The following is a 19282-nucleotide window of genomic DNA, read 5'->3' on the forward strand; positions in this document are numbered from 1 at the left end:
AAGAAAGCAATTATTTTGTTCGCTTGACACATGCTGTGTTTAGGAGAGTTCAATTTGTAACACCAGTTAATCATTCACAAAAGAACACAATTTTAAAAAGTAACTTATTTGTTCCTCGCAGCAGAGGATTAAGACACAATGTACTGAATAACTGGTGCAATACAATTGCTCTCCAGAAATGATTGTATTTCTATCACACACTTTTTGAAAAACGTAATCACTTTAACTTTCATTGTTTTTGTAAATCAGAGAATTATTATGCAGAAAAGTCTGCTTCCTTTCTCAGTTTTGTTGATGGTGGTTTTTGGTTTTTGTTTGTTTGTTTGTTTATTTTGTTTGTTTGTTTGTTAGGTTGGGTGTTTTTTTGTTGTTTTTTGCTTTTTTTCACCGACAGTGTTGCATCCAGGAAGGACTGATGTTCTTGTCGAGAGAAGGGCAATGGAGCTGGGACAGGGTCTGGGGCACAAGTGCTGTGAGGAGCAGCTGAGGGAGCTGGGGGTGTTTATCCTGGAGAAAAGGAGGCTCAGGGGTGACCTTATCACTCTCTACAGCTGCCTGAAAGGAGGCTGTGGCCAGGTGGGGGTCAGTCTCTTCTCCCAAGGAACAAGCAGCAGAAGAAGAGCACATGGCCTCAAGTTGCACCAGGGGAGATTTAGTATGTATATGAAGAACGATTCACTGAAAGGGTGATCAGGCATTGGAACAGGCTGCTTAGGAAAGTGGTAGAATCACTGGCCCCAGAAGGGTTAAAAAAACCTGTGGATATGGCACCCAGGGATATGGACTAGTGGTGAACACAGTGGTACTGGGGTAACAACTGGACTCAATGATCTTAGAGGTCTTTTCCAACTTTAACAATTTAATGACCACCAGCCCAAATCACAATTACTGCCCATAAACTCTATGGCACTAGAGAAATGGGTGTGCATGCCTTTACAAACAACTAGATAACCTGAAAGAACCAAACAGGTTCTAGAAGAATGGGTGTGGGGGTACATGCTGGAGGGGAGATATGTAGTATGCAGATCTTTGAAAAGTTGTATCTTCCTAGTACCTCACCCTAGGGGAAAAGCAGGATGGTGCTTAGAATAAATGGAGGCTGTGTCTGCTAAAAACTGGAGAGATCCTAGATGGTTATGCCCCAGTGGGATCTCCCTAGTTTTCAGTAGAGTTTGTTTTTGCAGGACTCCTCTGTCTCATTGTGGCCCCTGGGCGTTGGCAGAATGATTTTCTGCACACTGCTAATGGCTGTGGACTTACCCCTGGTTTGTCTGCCTGGAGGAGCTCCTCCATTACTGCTGTGAGGTTACAAGTGTCACCAGACAAACACTACAGAAATAACCCTGGCCACCCACAAGGAGTAGTTTTGGCACACAGTTATGCCGTGCGGAACAACTGCTCTGGGTCTCTCGGCAGCACTTTCTACACACCCCGTGTCACTCTCCCCTCCCCGGTGAGAGCCAGCGAGCTTCCACCCTGCTCACTGCAGGCAGAGGTGAAACAGGCCCTAACCCTGAAATCCTGTGTCAGCACTGAAACGGATCCATGGCTTTTACACGCCAATTCTACCTGTCCTGTGCATTTAGTACATGTTTAACACGTCAGGCTGTGAACGCATAATGTTTGCGAACATCTGCAATCCCGGTGCGCGCGGGGCTGCGAGTCCTCCTGAAAATCCGGCTTGTAAAGAGCCGTCCCTAACACTGTACCCTGAGTTTTGTGGCAAAGCCCCGGCATCTCCCGCCTTCGCGACGACCCGTGAAGGGAAAGAACCGGCGGTGCCCGGCCCGACAGAGGGAGCGGGCCCGCGGCGCTCCCGGCCAGGCCGCAGGGGGCGGTCCGGGCCCGGCGCCTCTCGCCCCGGCGCAGGCGCTGCCGGGGGCCCGCGGCGGAGGGCAGCTCGCCCCGGGACGGCGGCTCCATGCGCTGCCAGGTAGGTGCCACCAGCCGGCGACCCCGAGGCCGGTCCGGCCGGAGGCTCGGCCGGTGCCGGGCAGGGCGACAGGGCTCCCGCTGCCCCTGGCCCCGATGGGCTGCGGGAGCGGCCTGGGCGGCGGGCGCGGATCCGCGGTCACTCACCGGCCCCCGCCCTCTCCTCCTTTCCCCCGCTGTCCTGACAGCCGGGGCAGGAGGGACGCTGCTGAGCCGATCGGCATCGAGATCTTGGCGCTCTGGTTCCGGTCGTGTGCTGGTATTTCGGGAGCGGTGTTCTGGGCAGGCCCCGCGGCCCTGAGCGCTGTCTCTTCCCCGGGCAGGTCTCGGTGCTGTATTTCGCCAGGAGCGCGGAGCTGGCGGGGCTGCGCTGCGAGACCCTCTCGGTGCCGCGGGAGATCACCTCTCTGCAGCTCTGGGAGGAGATCGTCAAGGTCCACCCCAGGTATGCAGCAAGTTACCCTTGAGGTGCACAAAGAAACGTGGATTTTTAAATTTTTTTTTTTTGTAATGCAAATTCAGTACTTAGCATTGGGCTGGAACACATAGCAGTACTTCAACAAAACCAATGGTGTTACCTTCTTTTAGTAACCCTAAACACTAAATGTTTTGTGTTTTGCACAGCTGGAAGTGTTGTAGCTTTTTGCATTCACAAGGAGGGCCCAGGTGCGGGAGATGTACCCAAAACTGGGCCTGAGAGTACCCATGGTCCATTGTCCAGGAGGGCTGTGGTGTGGTAACCTGAAAACTACCATGTTATTAGTCTGTGGAGAAGGTGAGATGTTGCAAGGAGGTATCAAGCACAGCCAGGACAATAAATAAGAAATAAATGATAATATGTGGGTGTTTCCAATTGCTTAGGTTAGACATTAGGAAGAAATTCTTCATTGAAAGGTTGCAAAGACATTGGCATGAACTTCCCAGGGACGTGGTGAAGTCACTGTCCTTGAAGGTTTTTAAGGGAAGATTGGACTTTGTGCCATGGTCACAGAGTGCTTTTCACTGATTCTGTGATTAAGTGTACTGTGAGCCATTGGTCTGAGCCTATGGCACACTCTGCAAGGCAGGTCAGGAAGGAAACTGAAGCCCCCAGAGGCTTCCAGCCACTCAGCCCTGACACAACAAATATGGTCAGCCACTTCAGTGCTCTGAAACGCTCCTGTTTGCATTTCATAAGGAGTCTGGTCCTGAGAAAGTACTGTGTATGCTGTAAGGGTCTCAGCAGCATTGGTGCTCTTGGGGGTGTTAATAGAAATGTCCCCTCTGTTTAAAGCTGAGGGAAGGTGCTCAGTCCTGTCAAGAATAAGTCTGATGGACAGAGGTATAACACCATTTTGGAGAGATAGAAGGGGGTAAAAAAAAGAGTAAATTATAAAAGAGGTTGTGGTCCTCAGAATTTAATGCTCACTGCTCTGGGCTTACCAAAACTTTGGACTTAGATGTCCAAGTCTTTCTTTAGTAAAATGCTCTTAAACACTGTGAAAAAAAATGAACTATTTAACATTGGTATCTGTTTCCAAGTGAGAAACTCTTCACAAAACACTGGACCAGGGACCTTTTCCTCACAGAGAATTGAAATAAAGTGTGTTTGGGTGCTAGAGGCAGTAGGGAATGCATATATTTTACTTTGCAGCCTTTTTGTCTATGTCAGAAGCAGCAGCAGCACCATTGGTCATTTTGCTGTAATTTGTCAACTTTGTCCTTTTATGAATGATGACTTGGGGCGGTAGAATTTTCTGGAAAAACTCAATATAATTGTAGGGCATTGACCACAGACTTCTATTCACATTGCTAATGGATATTCAAATTGCAGTTTGAGCGTACTTGACAGTGCTTTTCTGTTCGACACATTTTCCCCAACTAATTAGCTTGCAAGGGACTTTAATTAGAGCCCGTCCTTCTAATGGGCACTTCAGTTTCATGGTAGTGCACAGTTCTTTAGTGGCTTGCTTTGCTTTCATACAATCCCTCCCTTCAGTCTGTTCTCTGAATCAGTGCTACTGTGTTCTGCTCAGCCTGTGCCTTGACTACTTTTTGTCTATCTAGTTGGTAGGTTTTACTCGTACTCTTTTGGTCTGCTTACTTGTTTCTAGGCAGTACAGCTGAGCTGGTTATGCCAGATTTTGTAGTCTCAAAGAAGAACTGTTATCATGCCTGTGTCATGTGATGTAAAATGCAATCCTTTTTTTTCCTGTCTTACTGCTATGGTCCTCATGCTTGCTATGTAATTGTACTTAGTCATAGAAATGATTCCCTGCCTCATGATATCCAGAGCTATGGACTCTCACAGCAATATCTCACATAAAAAATATGTAGAAGATCTGCCAGAAGACACATCACATTTGCTCTCTTAGTTCTGTGGCCACTCCTTATCAATAGCAGGTTTCAGACCTGTAAGTACAAAAGATCCAAAGCCTCACAAAGTCTGAGCACGCACAACAAGAGCAACTCTCTGATTACTGAATCTTCATGAGATCTCATGAACAGCATACCACAATGCTTCTTGATGTATAAGAAAATTGCTCCAGTCCTTCCAAACTGCATCAAGACAGTATTTCCTTCTAATCCCAGATTGGATTGTTGCTGTCTCTTGAGTTACCAACTTTTTTATTGTAAGCTTCTGAAGTAGGTCTGGTATGGATTGGTTTGTTCTAACATAGGCCTGTGACAAATCCAATTCCTGATTTCTGAAAGTTATACTGATCTAATTTCTTTTTAGTCATTACAAGAAAATGCAAGATTAGGAGGTGTGTGTTGTATTTTTGACAGTGTCTTGGAAGTGAAGGTATGTAAGTCTCAGTGGTTTTTACCTCAGCTGCCCTATACTGAGCACCAGTTTGCTGTTTAATGAAATCTCATGGTTAGATGCAGACATTGTCTGGAAACCTATTTGTGCTCTTTCCAATCCCCCTCAGGCTTGCTCTCATCCGGGATCAAGTGGTGTTTGCTGTTCGGCAGGAGTACGTGCTTCTTGGAGATCAGCTCCTGGTCCTGCAGCCTGGAGACGAGGTTGCCATCATCCCACCAATTAGTGGAGGCTGAACCTGCCTAGGTTCTGTTAGGTAGGTATCACTTACTGCCTAGTTTCCTGTGGAGTGTAATCCTGTGCTAAAATACCTCCTGAATTCTATGTGATGTTACAAGAACCTTTTCTTGTTTAGGTCTGAAGATGTGATTGCAATTCTCTCCCTCCACCCCAGTACTCTTTTGAGAAAACTGAACTTGTGTTTCCGTCTGGTGAGTGCAGTTGTGCTGAGCAGAAGCTATAAGCCAGTGTACCAGTAAATGATTAACATGTATGCAGTAAATGGAAGACAATTGCCAGAAAGGTCAGGCATTGCTTTGAATCTGGGTTTTAGGTCTTGTTACTCTTTCCTGGTTGTTTCTTCCTACCAGTGGAAACTTAGCTTGCTTAAACAAGATAATAATGAAAAATTTCCTGCCACTTTTAAACAGAAAAGATAATAAAGTAAAAATAATTGACTGCTGCTTAGAAATTTTGTTCGTTTGTGGCTGTTAAAAAGGTGTCCTTAGAATAACTTCATTTCTTTGACTGCTTTCAAGTGCCAGTTCATCTACTCGCTGCAGCTTGTTCCATTGCTGCTGATCAAATTACTTCTCATTCCTAGGTGATCTGATGACTGGCTTCTACTCAGATAAGTTAGAAGTGTCTTCTGTGTGTCTGTAACAGACTCATAGTATGAGGTCCTGAATGTCCTGGAGAGCATACTCAACTTTAGGATTAGAACTCTAATCCATGTTTATCAGAAATCTCTGTTTTAAACTGTTTGATTTGATGAGATAAGTAGGAGGGACTGACAATATCACCACAGATTTACCAGCACTACACAGTGGTCTGTGCTGGTTGAATGTACTGTTGAACCAGGGCCTTGGACTAATTATAGTTTTATCCCACTGTACTTTCCTATCAGAAAGAAATATGTATGCAATAAAACCAAGTAATTGCTTGTTATTTGCAGGTAGTATTCTCTCAGTGAGGCTGCTGAGAAGTGAATTTCACATGTAGACTAGTCTCTTGGGTAAACAGATAGTGCCTTGTGTTGTGCATAAATTGGGGCATGAGCACTGGATAGAAAGCAGTTGGCTGATGCTAGTATCTTCAGGAACAACAACAGAGTCTGTTTGGTTTCAGTTTTTCTATTGTGATATGGAAGAAAACGAAGATGTGCCAAAAGATTTTATCAAGCTCAAGTCTGAAAAGCTCTCTGTAGATGAAGTGTCAGAGCTGGTTGTTTCACCATACTGTGGGGCAGTGTCTCTGTTCATTGGTGAGTTTAACATCTGTGAGCTATGTCACTAGACATGTTACTAGTCTAATAAATGTAACTTAGGTTGTCCACATCCCAGACTTGTAGTTCTCAAATGAATCAGTTCTGGGTCTGAGTTCATTATGTTTAGAAAACAGATTCTGAATTATTAGAGCAAGACCATGGCAGCTCTTAAATAGCTGCTGTGGGCTAAAGTGGTGTGGAGCTTTCTGGCTGATATGGCTATCATAGGACTAAACAGAACAGTAGCTCTGGAGTAGAGGACTGCCTGGGAGTTGTTACCCTGTCCCCTGGGATACAAGTTGTTCAGGGTGGGAAATTGAATATTGTGGCTATGACAACCACATGTCACACCTGTATGCGAGGTTCTGTAACTCAGGTCTTAGTTGAAAGTGGAGTACTATTCTACCAGTGGGCTGGTGAAAGTCAGGCTGATAGCTCTGTATAGTGCTTAATGTACGTGGCACACATATGAAACTGCTTTGTGCTTAAACCTTAGTGCTACTAGGCTCCTAAATACTGGGAATTTAAAAATTATATGGGCAAATGCCATTATAACCTTATATAACCTTACCAGTTACCACAGAAGATGTCCCAGCCTTGGGTATTGTGGGCTGCAGATCTGTGTAATGTGTAAACTAAATTCTCCCTTTTATAGTAAAGATTTATCTTGTTCAAATAATCTCATTATGCAGCCATGATTAGGGAAGTTGTTTGTATTTGCACAGTGCTGACCTTGACCATAGCAAGAGATCCTGGGTTTTTACTCTGTATTAATGTAGTACATAATGTGTATTATAAAGATACAATATGTATTCATTTACCCACTGCTTTTAGCTGATAAATCATTTTTGTTTAGGTACTACAAGAAATAATTTTGAAGGAAAAAAAGTGATTCACTTAGAATATGAAGCATATACTTCAATGGCAGAGACTGAAATAAAGAAAATCTGCAGAGATGTTAGACAGAAATGGCCTTCAGTCAAACATATTGCAGTGCACCATAGACTTGGGTATGTATGTCCAGACCTCATTCTTCTGCAACTGGAATATCAGTTCTTGTTTGCTGCATGGCTGTGCTTACATAGTTGCAGAACCCACAAGAGTGTTTAGAAACCATAGTGCAGCAAAGCTGGCTGCAGGATCAAGCTCTTGCTCTGGAGCTAAGTTTCAAAAATTTTGTTTTCAAAAATGTGTTTTATTGGTAGGGTTTACTGGAGTCCACACTTAGCCTGGAAGGATCTTTGATGCTGATGTGATATTTTGAAAGTGGGGAGATATTTCACTCCAGGGAAGGGGAGGCTGTTAGTTTATTTTGTTCTGTATTTTTTAAAGGTGTGAAGTTGGCAGCACTTTATTTTTTTCTTCTCTCTCCTGTTGAGGGGCTGCAGAATGTTCTTATTGTCAGATTTTAGTCTATTTATGCTACAAAAAGTCTGGAAGCTTAGGCTGTGGGGCATAGTAATTGCCAGCCATGCTTGTGAGAGAACCTCCTGTTGTTCCTTGAGTCTTGGATAGGCATTTTCCTTTTGATTCAAAACTGCAATGCTGTCGGAATACTAGTGTCTGACATACTCTTAGGCCTTCCCACTTCAGAGGAGATTTCTTGCTAAAACTAGCAGGATTTGCAGAAATCCTGAAGGAATTTGGGATGTGATTGTAAAGGGTAACTAAGATAAAAGGCCTGAGGGTTAGTTTCCCTAGATTTCCTCTATAGTCAGCAGAGAGGGTGGTTGTCATGAGGGCAGGTCAAAGCATTTAGGCTGAGATTTCTTCCTATAGACTGGGCCGAAGGAGTCTTACTATAGAGGGAGGATTGGGAGGGAGATTTTGGGAATGCTACAACTGCAAGGAGAAACACAGAACCCTGTGCTTCTCTTAAGTTTAACACAGCACACTAAGTAGGAAATGAGAATCTAAAATCGGAATTCATCAAAAATTTGGTTTCATTGCGAAATCTGCATAGTGTGAGGCAATTAATTTCTTCTTTCACAAATTCTTATGCAAACTGAGATGATTTCTTAGGTTTTTAGGTAAGAACTGGCTGTTCTAACTTGTTATTGTTCATTATTAAGCCAGCTTCCAGTGAGTTTCCTATGCATTGTTACAAGTTAACAATTTCCCCCTCTTAATTCCATAAGCTTAATTTTAAAAAAAGAAAGAATGGAAGAAAAAAGCCTCTGTATGGTGGGTTTCTTTATTTTAGAGTGTGGAATTCTAACATCTGGTACTGATTTTCGTTATGGTTTTCTTTCTTTTAAAAAGTGTATAATCTTTTGGATGTGGTTTGACACTTGCTCAGTATGAATGAGTCAGGAGAGCATGTGAACAGAATACTGACGTGACATGGCTACAACTTTTGGGTGCTCTTGATGTTAAGTTTTAGCTAAAACTGCTGTTGTTCCTTTTCTCTCCCTAGTGTGGTTCCAATAACTGAAGCAAGTGTAATTATTGCAGTCTCCTCTCCACACAGAGTAGAATCCCTTGAAGCTGTAATGTACTGCATCAATACCTTAAAAGCATCTGTCCCTATATGGAAAAAGGTAAGTTTGGGGACAAAATCAAATTTAGGCCTGTGCTAGTCTTAGACATCTGGGCTGCCTTAGCAGCATTCCAGGCAGTAGCAGCTGCTCCTGATGGGTTGTCAGTGTCTAGCACCAGTGAGTTCCCTCTATTGCAGCCAGGCCCATTTGTGGCAGGTAGAGCATCTGGAAGGTTCTCCTGGACCTGTACCATCTAGCTCCTCTTTATTTTGAAGCCATCCTAGGGTGAAAGCGAAGGAGGCCTGAGCTGTCCTCTTTTGAGTAGCAAAGCTCAGTTCTGCACAGGCTTGTGGAAGAATTTGAGTCAGCTTTGCTTTGGACAGCATTGCAGTTTGGAAGTAACAGGAGCATTTCTTGTCTGTTTGCCCCTCATTGCTGTGGCCATGAGAAAGCACAAAGCACTAAGCAACAGCACACAATGAGCAGAAGTCCCAAAGCTAGTATAGGCGCACAAAAGTGTGTGGAGAACCCAGCCCAAGTCTAGAAAGGGCCTCATTGTATAACTTCAGTGTTGCATGCAAGTAATGAGCATTATCTCTGCCTCCTCTCCCTGGCAGAACTTGGCATGTGGTTAACAGTGATATTCCACACATTACTTCACTTTTCTGATACCTCCTGAGGAGATGGAAGTTCTCTCAGAATAATCAGGGACTCAGAATTTGCTGCTTAGGACTGGACTGCTGCTGGGTAATCCAGTCTGTCCTTAAGATCTATTAGTAGTGTATTTAGTGTATTAATGTAATTTTTATTTTAATATTGACGTTTTGTTACATCTAAATTTTTGTCTTAAAACGATGGTACAGTAGGTTAATGTAGCAGCATGAATGCTGTGTACTCTACAGCTATTACATAATTTCTTCTAGATCTCTTTGTTGAATTGACTTCAGCATAGGTAGGCCCTTTTAAATTCAGTGGGGATCAGCTTGGGGTTCAGCCAAGTTTATATGTTCTAAGGGTGCTGCCCTCTCTTCTGCTTGCCAGCCAAGTGCTGTGCAGTCCTGATGTGATCAGTAAATGATAGCAGGGTGGCTGTTGAGTTGTTTGGCGTGGTTTGTAGCCGTATGTAGCAGACTCACAACATTTCCCATTCTTTGTTTATATTACAGGAGATTTATGAGGATGAATATTCTTGGAAAGAAAACAAGGAATGCTTTTGGGCAAATTCAGAAAAATAATTGTACTCCTTTGAAAATAAAGTGTTACTCTTCCTAATGAGCATATTTACCTCTGAGCTTTTACAGAGATTCTCTGTTTCTAAATGGTTCTAACAGATGTTTCAATTTCAATAATTTAGTTTGGATTGAGTGAAATGAATGAGAATTAATTAGGGGTTTTAGGTGTCTTGACTCTCCTTTGGAATTGCCTTTCTGTGCATTTTTAACATGGAGTCAGTTTTTAAAAGAATCTTCCCTAAAATTCTTTGTGGCAAGGTTTAGACTACTCTGTGATAAATACTGTTCTAATTCTTTTACCTTGGTAGACTGTGTTCTCTGTCTGCATGGCAGGTCACCACAGGACAATGGCATTTTTTTCAATCTTAAAGTTCAGAGAGGTTTAATTTTATATGACTGCAGACACAGTTTGCAAACTTTATGCTATTTTGACATTCTTCTAACATGAAAGCTACTTGAAGTAGATGAACTATTTTAGTGCAGACAGAGGAGAAAATACAAACTATACTCCAGAGTTATTAAATTTTTAGTGGTGCTTATGTTCCAGTAGCTCTGTCTCACAGATTTTTACTGTGCAGCTGATACTACGAGTCCTTTAAATTAAACAATATGGATAGGGATTGATACAAAGTTAAAGCTAGTACTCTACCAGCAAAAAGAATTGCCTCAGCAATAACATGCCAATATGTAACTACTTAATGATGTCTAGACAAAATTTTGAAGTGACTTTTTGGTTGTGTAGTTGTGTGGTGCTGCAGGAAGAAAAACCCAAACCAGCTATTACTACAAATACACAACTATAATTATGTTCAGTAATTTGGCTTAATATGTGTGGGGATTAAAAGTCATCAAATGAAATAGTTTTTCAAAGAAAAGATAGTTTTTTGAACTTACTGCAATTCATGTATGTATTTATATTCACATTTCAGATTTAATCTTATTACAGTTTTTCTCTTGTTACTGTTTTGAAAACTAGTTAAATGAACTGACATAATATGCCTGGATTTCACTGGAAATATTGGGGAAATATGTGTCTGAGCAAGGTAATTTTATTTGTTATTCTACTGTGCCGTGATAGTATTTAGATGCTAAGAGTTCAAAGTCCCATTGTGTATGGCATTTCTGCTAATGCTGGCAGGCAGTGTTATCTAGTTATCATTATCAGTGCAGACAAGGTAGATACAAGTGAAGGAAAATAAGGTAATGCAAAATTATTTGTTCAGTTCCTCATATATATGTTCCTACATCATATATAGTTATTTATAATCCAGGTGCAAGGTCATACTCCTGAGTCAGGGCAATGCCAGTCACAAGTACAAGCTGGAGGGAGAATGGATCAAGACTAGCATTGGGGAGAAACACCTGAGGGTATTTGTGAACAAAAAGCTCAGTATGAGCTGGCAATGTGCACTTGCAGACCAGAAATCTGCCTCTGTCCTGGGCTGCACCGAAAGCAGCAGGGCCAGCAGGTCAAAGGGTGTAATTGTGCTCCTCTGCTGTGCCCTCAAGGGACCCCACTGGAACACTGCATCTGGTTCCGGAGCCCCCAGTGCAAGAAGTTTTGTTGGAAGGAGTCCAGAGGAGGACCACTAAGTTTATCAGACTAGAACACCACTGCTATGAAGACAGGCTGAGAGCTGGGGTTTTTCAGCTTGTAGAAGGCTCCAGAGAAACCTTACATCACCTTTTAGTACCTAAACAGGGCTTACAATAAGTTTGGAGGGGGAATTTTCACAAGGACAAGGGGGAATGGCTTTAAGCTGAACTGAGGATAGGCTTAGATCAGATAATAGGAAGAAATTCTTTACTCTGAGGGTGGTGAGGCACTGGCACAGGTTGCCCAGATAAGCTGTGGATGCCCCATCCTTGGGAAGGTTCAAGGTCAGGCTGGATGGGGTTCTGAGTGACCTGGTCTAGTGGAAGGTGTCCCAGCCTATATCAGGATGGTTGCAACTTGGTGATCTGTAAGGTCCCTTCCAACACAAACCAGTCTTTGATTCTGTAATCATTACATCACGCACTAGTGAAGCCTCAGCTGTATAGTGTATTTTATTGTGTCTGCAAAAATCTACTAACAACTTCTAGCTGCACAAAGTAAAATGGGCAAAGTAGGTGATGATTGGGTTTTTTTTTTCCCCCAGGGTTTTTAATCACTTTTAATACTTAGTTACTGTATCTGAATTAAGTAAATTGTAAGGAAACATACAGCTTCAGGCAGAAACATCGTTAAACTGTGCTTATTAAATTATTGATGTACTTTCCTCAGTGGAAGTCAGGCCTTCATCTGCAGGACAGCAGCTGCTCTTTGCATGTTTACAGGTACACACTCTACAAACCATGTGAGCCCTATTATCTAGGCAGAGGTGGTCAAGTACAAGACTGAGTTTCCGGGTTTTTTGGAGGTTGGAGAGAAGCCCTCTGCTGTTTGAATGTAATTTTTCCTGGGAATTGTACAGAATACTGAGCACAATCACTTGCTTTGTGAAAGAATTCTTTTTCTCTTTAGAAGAGAAAGAAATACATGAACATTTTCATACTTGGTGTTCATTTTTCCAGGTTTATGTTTGCTGTTACTATGCAACTAATTAGTGTATTAATTTCACAAAAATAAATGTTAGCTTGTTTTTCAGTGGATATTTTATGAATTAAGTAAAACTTATGCAGTGGTTCCATACTAGTGTTGTGCTGATACAGAAAATCAATAGTATATCTTAGTTACCATTGTTAAATTCTATTTGGGACCCCATGATAAGGGGCAATTCCTGAGTTGCAGTAGTGTCTCTTTAGTGCCTTTCTAGCACTGCAGTCTCCTGGAAGATTTTTCCAGGGTGACCTTAAGTGCACCTTCTCCATCAGCAATGCAGCTGAGGGTGCAGAAAAGAAGAGAGAATAATTGTGTATTTCCCCACAGTGACCAGGAACAATGAATGGAAGAGATGTTGTACTGAGTCACAGCTGAGTGTTACAATGTGTGTATGCTGCCATGGTAAAGACAATGAAATGTCATTTTTTGTCCCTAGCTGTGCATGAGGCAAGTACTGCTTTGTTCTGGAACAATGATATATCAGTCTTGTGTAACTTTGGGTTCTTCAGCTGGCATGTAAAAGCAAAATGGAAATGTTTCTGGGAGGGATGGTGTGCTAATTAGAGGTAAAATGTATCTCACTGAAATTTAAGTTCATGCTCTGAACTCAGTGTTCTGCCTCCCTCTGTAGGGCTACCCTCTCTGCTAGGGCAGTATTATCATAAGAGGGCAGATTACTGTGTTCTAAGATAAATGCTTAAGCTGTGTCTGAAGTGTCCCAGAAGCATTTCCAAATTGCCAGGCCAGGGGATGAATCCCAGCAGTGTCTCAGTGTGTGTTAGGAAAAGATGTGGTTGCAATTCTTGCTGTCCACACATGCAGAGCTACAGTGCTGGATGAGGGCTACTCTGTGTTATGGTGAGGTCCATTGAGTGGGATGATAGACAGCTGCAGATCTGTCTGTCTACAGGGAAGACCCAGCTTTCTGGGATGAGTCCAGCTGTTTCTCTTCCTTGTCCAGAGTGAAGGCTAATCCCACCTCTTCATGAGACCAGCTGTGTTGAGTTGGTGGCTCTGGTACATAGAGCAATGTTCCCAGACACAAATGCTACAGACCCAGAGGGTCACCAAGTGATTCCTGCAGAGATCTGCCAGATGAGGGCTGTCTGTGGAAGTGCATGTCTTCAGAGTGATAATTTGTCCTTCTGAAAAGATGCTTTAGTCTTGGCTGGCAAAATTTGAATACACTCATCCACCCCTTTGTCTGGCTGAACATCCATATACCAGCACTGATTGATTTTAAGAGTTTCCTTTCCTGATTTTGAGCACTGTGCTCTGTTCTCAAGAGAAGCTCAGCCCGATGCCTATGATGAAAACAGCAGCTGATGGATTGTCGTGGAATAGTGGGGCAGGGGAGGAAGGGGTTGTTTTACAAGGGGCCTTCCCAGGAGATGGCAGCTGAGAGATGGCTGAGCAGGAGCAGCTCCTGGCCCCGCTCAGGTGCTGCCCATGCTGGCAAATACAGGCCCTCACTTTGGCTGTTGCTCGTGAAAGTGGCACTGCTGCACTCGGGAATGAAGCCTTTAGATGCTCAACTTTGAACTAGATGTTTGGCCTTTCTCTCTGCTCACTTTATGCACAGCTGTTCCAACTAAGTTGTAGTTTTATAGAGTAGCACATTCATTTGTTGCTTCAGAAGCATTAAAAAGAAAGAACTGCTAAATCTAATTACTAACAAATTATATGTTAAAGCAGACAGTGCTGCCTTTTCCCTTTTAAAATGCTGTGAAAAATAGTCTTGAGCATTAAATGCCACTAAATACAATTAACTGTCCTGTGGAGGTGATTGAAAAGAGTTCAGAATAGATTGATGACTATAAATTACCAGTTTCTTTGAGTACCTTAGGCCAGTTTTTTGAAAAACAAACACACCATAAAGTTTGATTGTATCAACTTAACAAAAATTAGCACCCTGATCTATCTTTATAGCAGTTTATACTATAAAAGTTCCATTTTGACTATTTTAAGAGGCAAGTACATTTTTAAAACTGCTAGCATACTAAAACCTGTGATTGCAGACAAATAATTGACTGATTAACTGAGAACAAAAAGATTCACTTAAAATGTAGGACTCAACTTTTCTAAAGCTATGAAAATGTACACTTCATTTACTTTCACAGGCTATAAAAAATTAAGGTACTTAGCTATAGATTTTGAGATGCATTTTCATACCTTAATTCTTTTAGTCTTTAATTTGCAATCTTTTGTTGTAGTTCAGTTTTGGATGGGCTTTAACCCCAGTCAGCAACTCAGCCCCACCCAGTCATTCACTCACGCTGCCACTAGTGGAATGGGGGAGAGAATAGGAGGAGTAAGAGTGTGAAGTCTCATGGGTTGAGATGGAAGTTTAATAGGGAAAGTAAAAACTGCTCATGCAAGCAAAGCAAAACAAAGAATGCATTCACCACTTCCCACTGGCAGGCAGGTTGAGTGAAACTCAGGAAAGCAGACCTCCATTGCATGTGACAGTGGCTTGGGAAGACAAACACCAAATACTCCAAATGCCTGTGGTCAGCTGTGGGCAGTTGTCACATCTCTGTCCTTTTCCCACTTTCCTATGCACCCCCAGCCTCCTCGCTGGTGAGGTGGGATGAAGAATAGCAAAGGCCTTGAACCTGTGAGCACTGCTTACTGACAGATAAAACATCCCTGAGTTATCAACAGTTTCCAGCAGAAATCCAAAACACAGCCCCATACTAACTACTGTCAAGAAATGTACCTCTGCCCCAGTCAAAACCAGCACATACATAAGTCAGTATATAAGGAATCTAGCTTGTAATTCTGCAAAACAATTAAGACTTGCTGAAAAAGACAGAACTTTGTGCCTTAAGATTAGGTTCATCTGATATTCTATGATGGAAGTGTTAAAATTGGTAGCCTGAAACCTGAATGTTTATGTACCACTGTAAAAAGTATGGAGCAATTGAAAGTGGAAATTAAAAGCTATGTGAAAGTGTGTGGTTTTCAGGTGGTACTTTCTGACAATATTGTCTTCCTGTCATCTTTCTATTCATAGCCAAATTCCTCCCTCTCTTCTTTTGCCACATTGTTCCTGCTGAAAAGTTGACTTCAGCTTTTTCAACATATGACAGGGTGTAGCCAGAGCCAGAGTCATGAAAAGCTACTGCTGATCAATTCTGTAAATAGATAAAGTGCAGAGACTGGCAGAATGGGATGTAATTTTAGGTAGCAGTGATAATAAGCCCATGTTTATAGGAAGGCCTGGCCATGGTAATGTTTTAACACCATCTACTCAGCTAGAGCTTTACAAATATTTTGCACTTATGTGAGCTGGGTTACAGTACATTACAGCTTACTGGTTATGTTTCACTCTGGATATGATCTGCAAGACTTCAGGTGCAGTTTCTTTGTCTACCTAGCAGAGTCATCCCCCTCGGTTCTCACTGTGTGCTACTGGGACAAAGCCATATTTGGCCCCATTTTATGCAGTGCTTTTTCAGTAGCATTGGTTCTCTTTAGGGTGCTGTCTAAAAATAAATGAGTCTGTGTTCAGCAGTAGTCTTGGGTTTTATTGCAGTAATGCTGGTAGGCCCTCAGACAGGCCACCACAGTGATACAGTCCCTGCTCCCACAGAGCTTACATGCTAGCTTTTAGAAGTCAACTTTATTATAAACTCTCTCGTATATTCCAATTTTATACATAGGCTCACATGAAACCTACTTAGATTTTGGACTTGATTCTAGTACTTCAGAAAATCAGCAGCTAGATTTCAAGACCAGAATCAGATATAACTTGAGTTTGCTGAAGGTATTGCTGACTTTTCTTGCTGCAAGCACAAACAGAAGTACATGCTGAAGCTGAAAATTTCAGGGTATTTAAAACATGCTGCTTTAAAAAAGTCAACTTAAAAGGAAAAAAACAAACCAAACCCTTGCACACAATACAAAATATACATAATATTTCCAGTATTATTTGCGGTTGTGCCAACTTAAAAGTGCAATAGACTTACCCATTACAAAAATTGAATATCCATTTAAGTATTAATTGTAAAAGAAAAATAAACTAGTAACTTGGAGTGGTTAGGTTAGAATACAAAAACCTTACCCACTGCTATGTCTCCCCTTTATTTTGGAAAAGCAGTATTGTGTCCAGGCTGGGAAGGAGAATTATATTGTCCATGTCAAAATATAACCCAATGAAGGCTAATGAATTGACTCATTGCTACCTGATTGATAAACTGTTAAATCCCCAAAGAAATTGCATATTGGATATTGACCTGTACCTCCCACTGAATGCAGAAGAAGGAAATCTGGGTCAAGGCCTGAATTGCCTGGTAGGCAGCACCAGAAATCTGGTGTATTGTGAAATTCTCCCTCTGCTCTGGAGTGCATGACCCTGATTATGTAGGAGCTTCCCACATACATGGCTGTAGGGGTTATTTTTTTCTGCACAAGTTTATATAAGAATTGAGGCAGACAAATTTTTTCTTTCTACTCTCAGAGCATTTGCCCTCAAAGTTTATAATTACAAGTCAGGAGCTTATTCTTTAGATTTATGCAATTGATATTTTTTTTCCCACTTTTTAAATATTTGTTTTGGTCACAGACTGAGCTGATGGCAAGAATCTTGTTTGATATAAGAATCTGAACTGTTTTTCAGAATGTTAGAAAAACCACAACAAAATGTCCCAAAACATAACATTTCATAGATACAAAATAAATTCAAAACACATATAAAACTACACTGAGCGTAATCCAGCTGTTGCTGCAAATGAAGCTGTTATTTGCCAAAGAGATGGTTGGCTTTTGACTGATTAGCTATTAAAAAAGACTGAGTAAAACTTTCAAACGTGCTTAAGCCTAGTCCCTCAAAAAATAATGGCAAAGTGCCTAAGCATAATTACAAGCCAGCTTTGGGGGGAAGAAACCATAATTTCGTGTTCTCAATCAGGCACATTTGCATGTTTTACTCTTCAAGTAAATCACCTCAAGTTGGAAACAATCTCACTTGCATGGCAGCATGCATATGAAAAATACACACATCTTCTCTCACAATCAATTTTAAGTGTAACTGACAGGCATGAGAGAGAAAGGCAGCCAAAAGGCCAATTTTCCTGACTGTTACCAGTCTTACAGCATGGGCCTTTATAAGACTGAGCTTTCATTATAACCAGGCAGCATAACAGCATGTGATAAACTTGAGGTGTGTAACCAACAAAGTCACTCAAGTGTTGTGCTTAGAGCTCATTCCAGAGCACTACAGTACTTCACTGTATAAAACATAAGTTAACTTCATCAAGACATGAACAGGTAGGACCAAAAAAAATGTGATAGGTAAGGAGGTTGTACTGAACTTTGGTCTCCTGGAGGGCACTGAGATGCTAAAGAAGTAAGTGCAGTAAACATTTTACAGAGCTTAGATCTCCACTATCCCCTTTTGTAATGTGCATAAGTCCTCAGTCAGCTATCCCCTTTAGTTCACTCTATGCTCTTAGTCTTGCAAAATCTTTCAGTACAGAATTAAAGTCAAGATCTTGACTGTCTTTTCTATTTATGTCAAAAGCCAAACTAATATCAGAGGGACTGAGAGTATAAAGGCCAGCATAACAGTAGTAGTGCTTCTCAAGATGAAAATGAGTAATAACATTGCAGAGAACATGCTGTAAGTGATTATGAAATTCATATTTTCTTCTCAGGAAGAAAGTATGCAGAAGACAGTTATACATACCATTTGACAATACTTCCCCAAAACAATATCCTTCAGTAATTTAGTTGTGACCTTAGAGCAAGAAATATGGTGAACTTTTGGAAGACTTTGCCCAACCAGTTGTCCTATAACATCCAAACAGACATCTTCATGCACAGTTCCCAGTTTATAGATTAGTTAAAGCAAAGGTTTGCTGGTGGAAATTATTTTTCTAAAACAATAAGGTTGGAGCTAGTCAATGAAAAAATGACTTTTCTTCTCCCAGTCTGGAAGCAGTATTCACCACACATTCATCATCAGCTTAATAGAAAATGTCCTTTAACACATGTGGTACTTGTCAACTGAATTACCAAGTGATGCTGTTCCACGATAATCTGAAATAAATTCTTCTGTTTCACTCTGCAGTGGATCAAGAGAAGGGCTGCTGGAACAGTATGTTACTGTATACTCCGGACCTGCCAGTTCTAAGGGTTAAGTTTGTTTGAAAGGCAAAAATTTACAAGAAAAGGCATTATAAATCATTTTTGAAAAAACCAAACTGTCCTGCAGTTACTCTTACAATAGAGTAGAATCTGTAAAATACTTCATCTATAAAGACACTTTCATTAAAAATGTTTAAATGTTACTAAGCTTTAAGGCACTCCAGCTGAAGAACTGACTGATCACAACTACTATTGGTGGCTCAGATCTCCTCTTTATCCATATAACTCATCTTCAGTCTTTGTCCTTTGTGAGTTCTGCAATTTCATCAACATCTTCTATATCCTGTGTCATTTTCTCGTACTGTCTCTTGAAGAAGCCAAGCTGTGAGAAGCATTAAAATAACACCACATTGCAGTCAGTCATTGATAATTCATTGCTCAGCAAAACTAAATACTGTAATGGTAAAAATACACCTGTGTGCGTGCATACACTATAGAGTTTGATTTGTAGAAAATTCCTCCCTCTAAAATGAAAGGAGGTGGGCCCTAAACTCCTACCTGGTGCAACTGAATGCTAGAGCAGCAGTACTGATTAGCCAGTTTTCTCCCTGCTGAGATATGGACATTTCCATGATGCCTTGGTGTGCCAAGGAGCACTTCAAACACGAATGC

General features: G+C 41.6%; 3 protein-coding genes and 1 long non-coding RNA gene across 5 annotated transcripts in view; 2 read left to right on the plus strand and 2 right to left on the minus strand.

Moving 5' to 3' along the window:
- Positions 1–2265, minus strand: part of LOC143692031 (uncharacterized) — a 48051-nt gene extending 45786 nt beyond the window's left edge. The window contains exon 1 of the long non-coding RNA XR_013179891.1: positions 2080–2265. This is a non-coding gene — a long non-coding RNA (uncharacterized LOC143692031). The remainder of the gene's footprint in view (positions 1–2079) is intronic.
- On the plus strand, positions 1791–6146 carry LOC129132750 (molybdopterin synthase sulfur carrier subunit). Its single transcript, XM_077171499.1, has 5 exons — positions 1791–1933; positions 2256–2377; positions 4848–4994; positions 5094–5169; positions 6086–6146. The coding sequence occupies exons 1-3, from the start codon at positions 1922–1924 to the stop codon at positions 4972–4974; spliced, it is 261 nt and encodes an 86-aa protein (XP_077027614.1). The 5' UTR covers positions 1791–1921; the 3' UTR covers positions 4975–4994; positions 5094–5169; positions 6086–6146.
- Positions 6092–9988, plus strand: LOC143691853 (molybdopterin synthase catalytic subunit). Its single transcript, XM_054652162.2, has 4 exons — positions 6092–6221; positions 7081–7234; positions 8641–8764; positions 9871–9988. The coding sequence occupies exons 1-4, from the start codon at positions 6101–6103 to the stop codon at positions 9937–9939; spliced, it is 468 nt and encodes a 155-aa protein (XP_054508137.2). The 5' UTR covers positions 6092–6100; the 3' UTR covers positions 9940–9988.
- A 6041-nt stretch (positions 9989–16029) lies between these two features.
- Positions 16030–19282, minus strand: part of ITGA2 (integrin subunit alpha 2) — a 67746-nt gene continuing 64493 nt past the window's right edge. For both annotated transcript variants that reach the window (XM_054652161.2, XM_077171498.1), the window contains one exon: positions 16030–18992. In XM_054652161.2, coding sequence (XP_054508136.2) covers positions 18903–18992 — 90 coding nt within the window. In that variant the 3' untranslated portion in view covers positions 16030–18902. The remainder of the gene's footprint in view (positions 18993–19282) is intronic.

Source organism: Agelaius phoeniceus, chromosome Z (assembly GCF_051311805.1).
Source record: "Agelaius phoeniceus isolate bAgePho1 chromosome Z, bAgePho1.hap1, whole genome shotgun sequence".
NCBI classification, from domain to species: Eukaryota; Metazoa; Chordata; class Aves; order Passeriformes; family Icteridae; genus Agelaius; species Agelaius phoeniceus.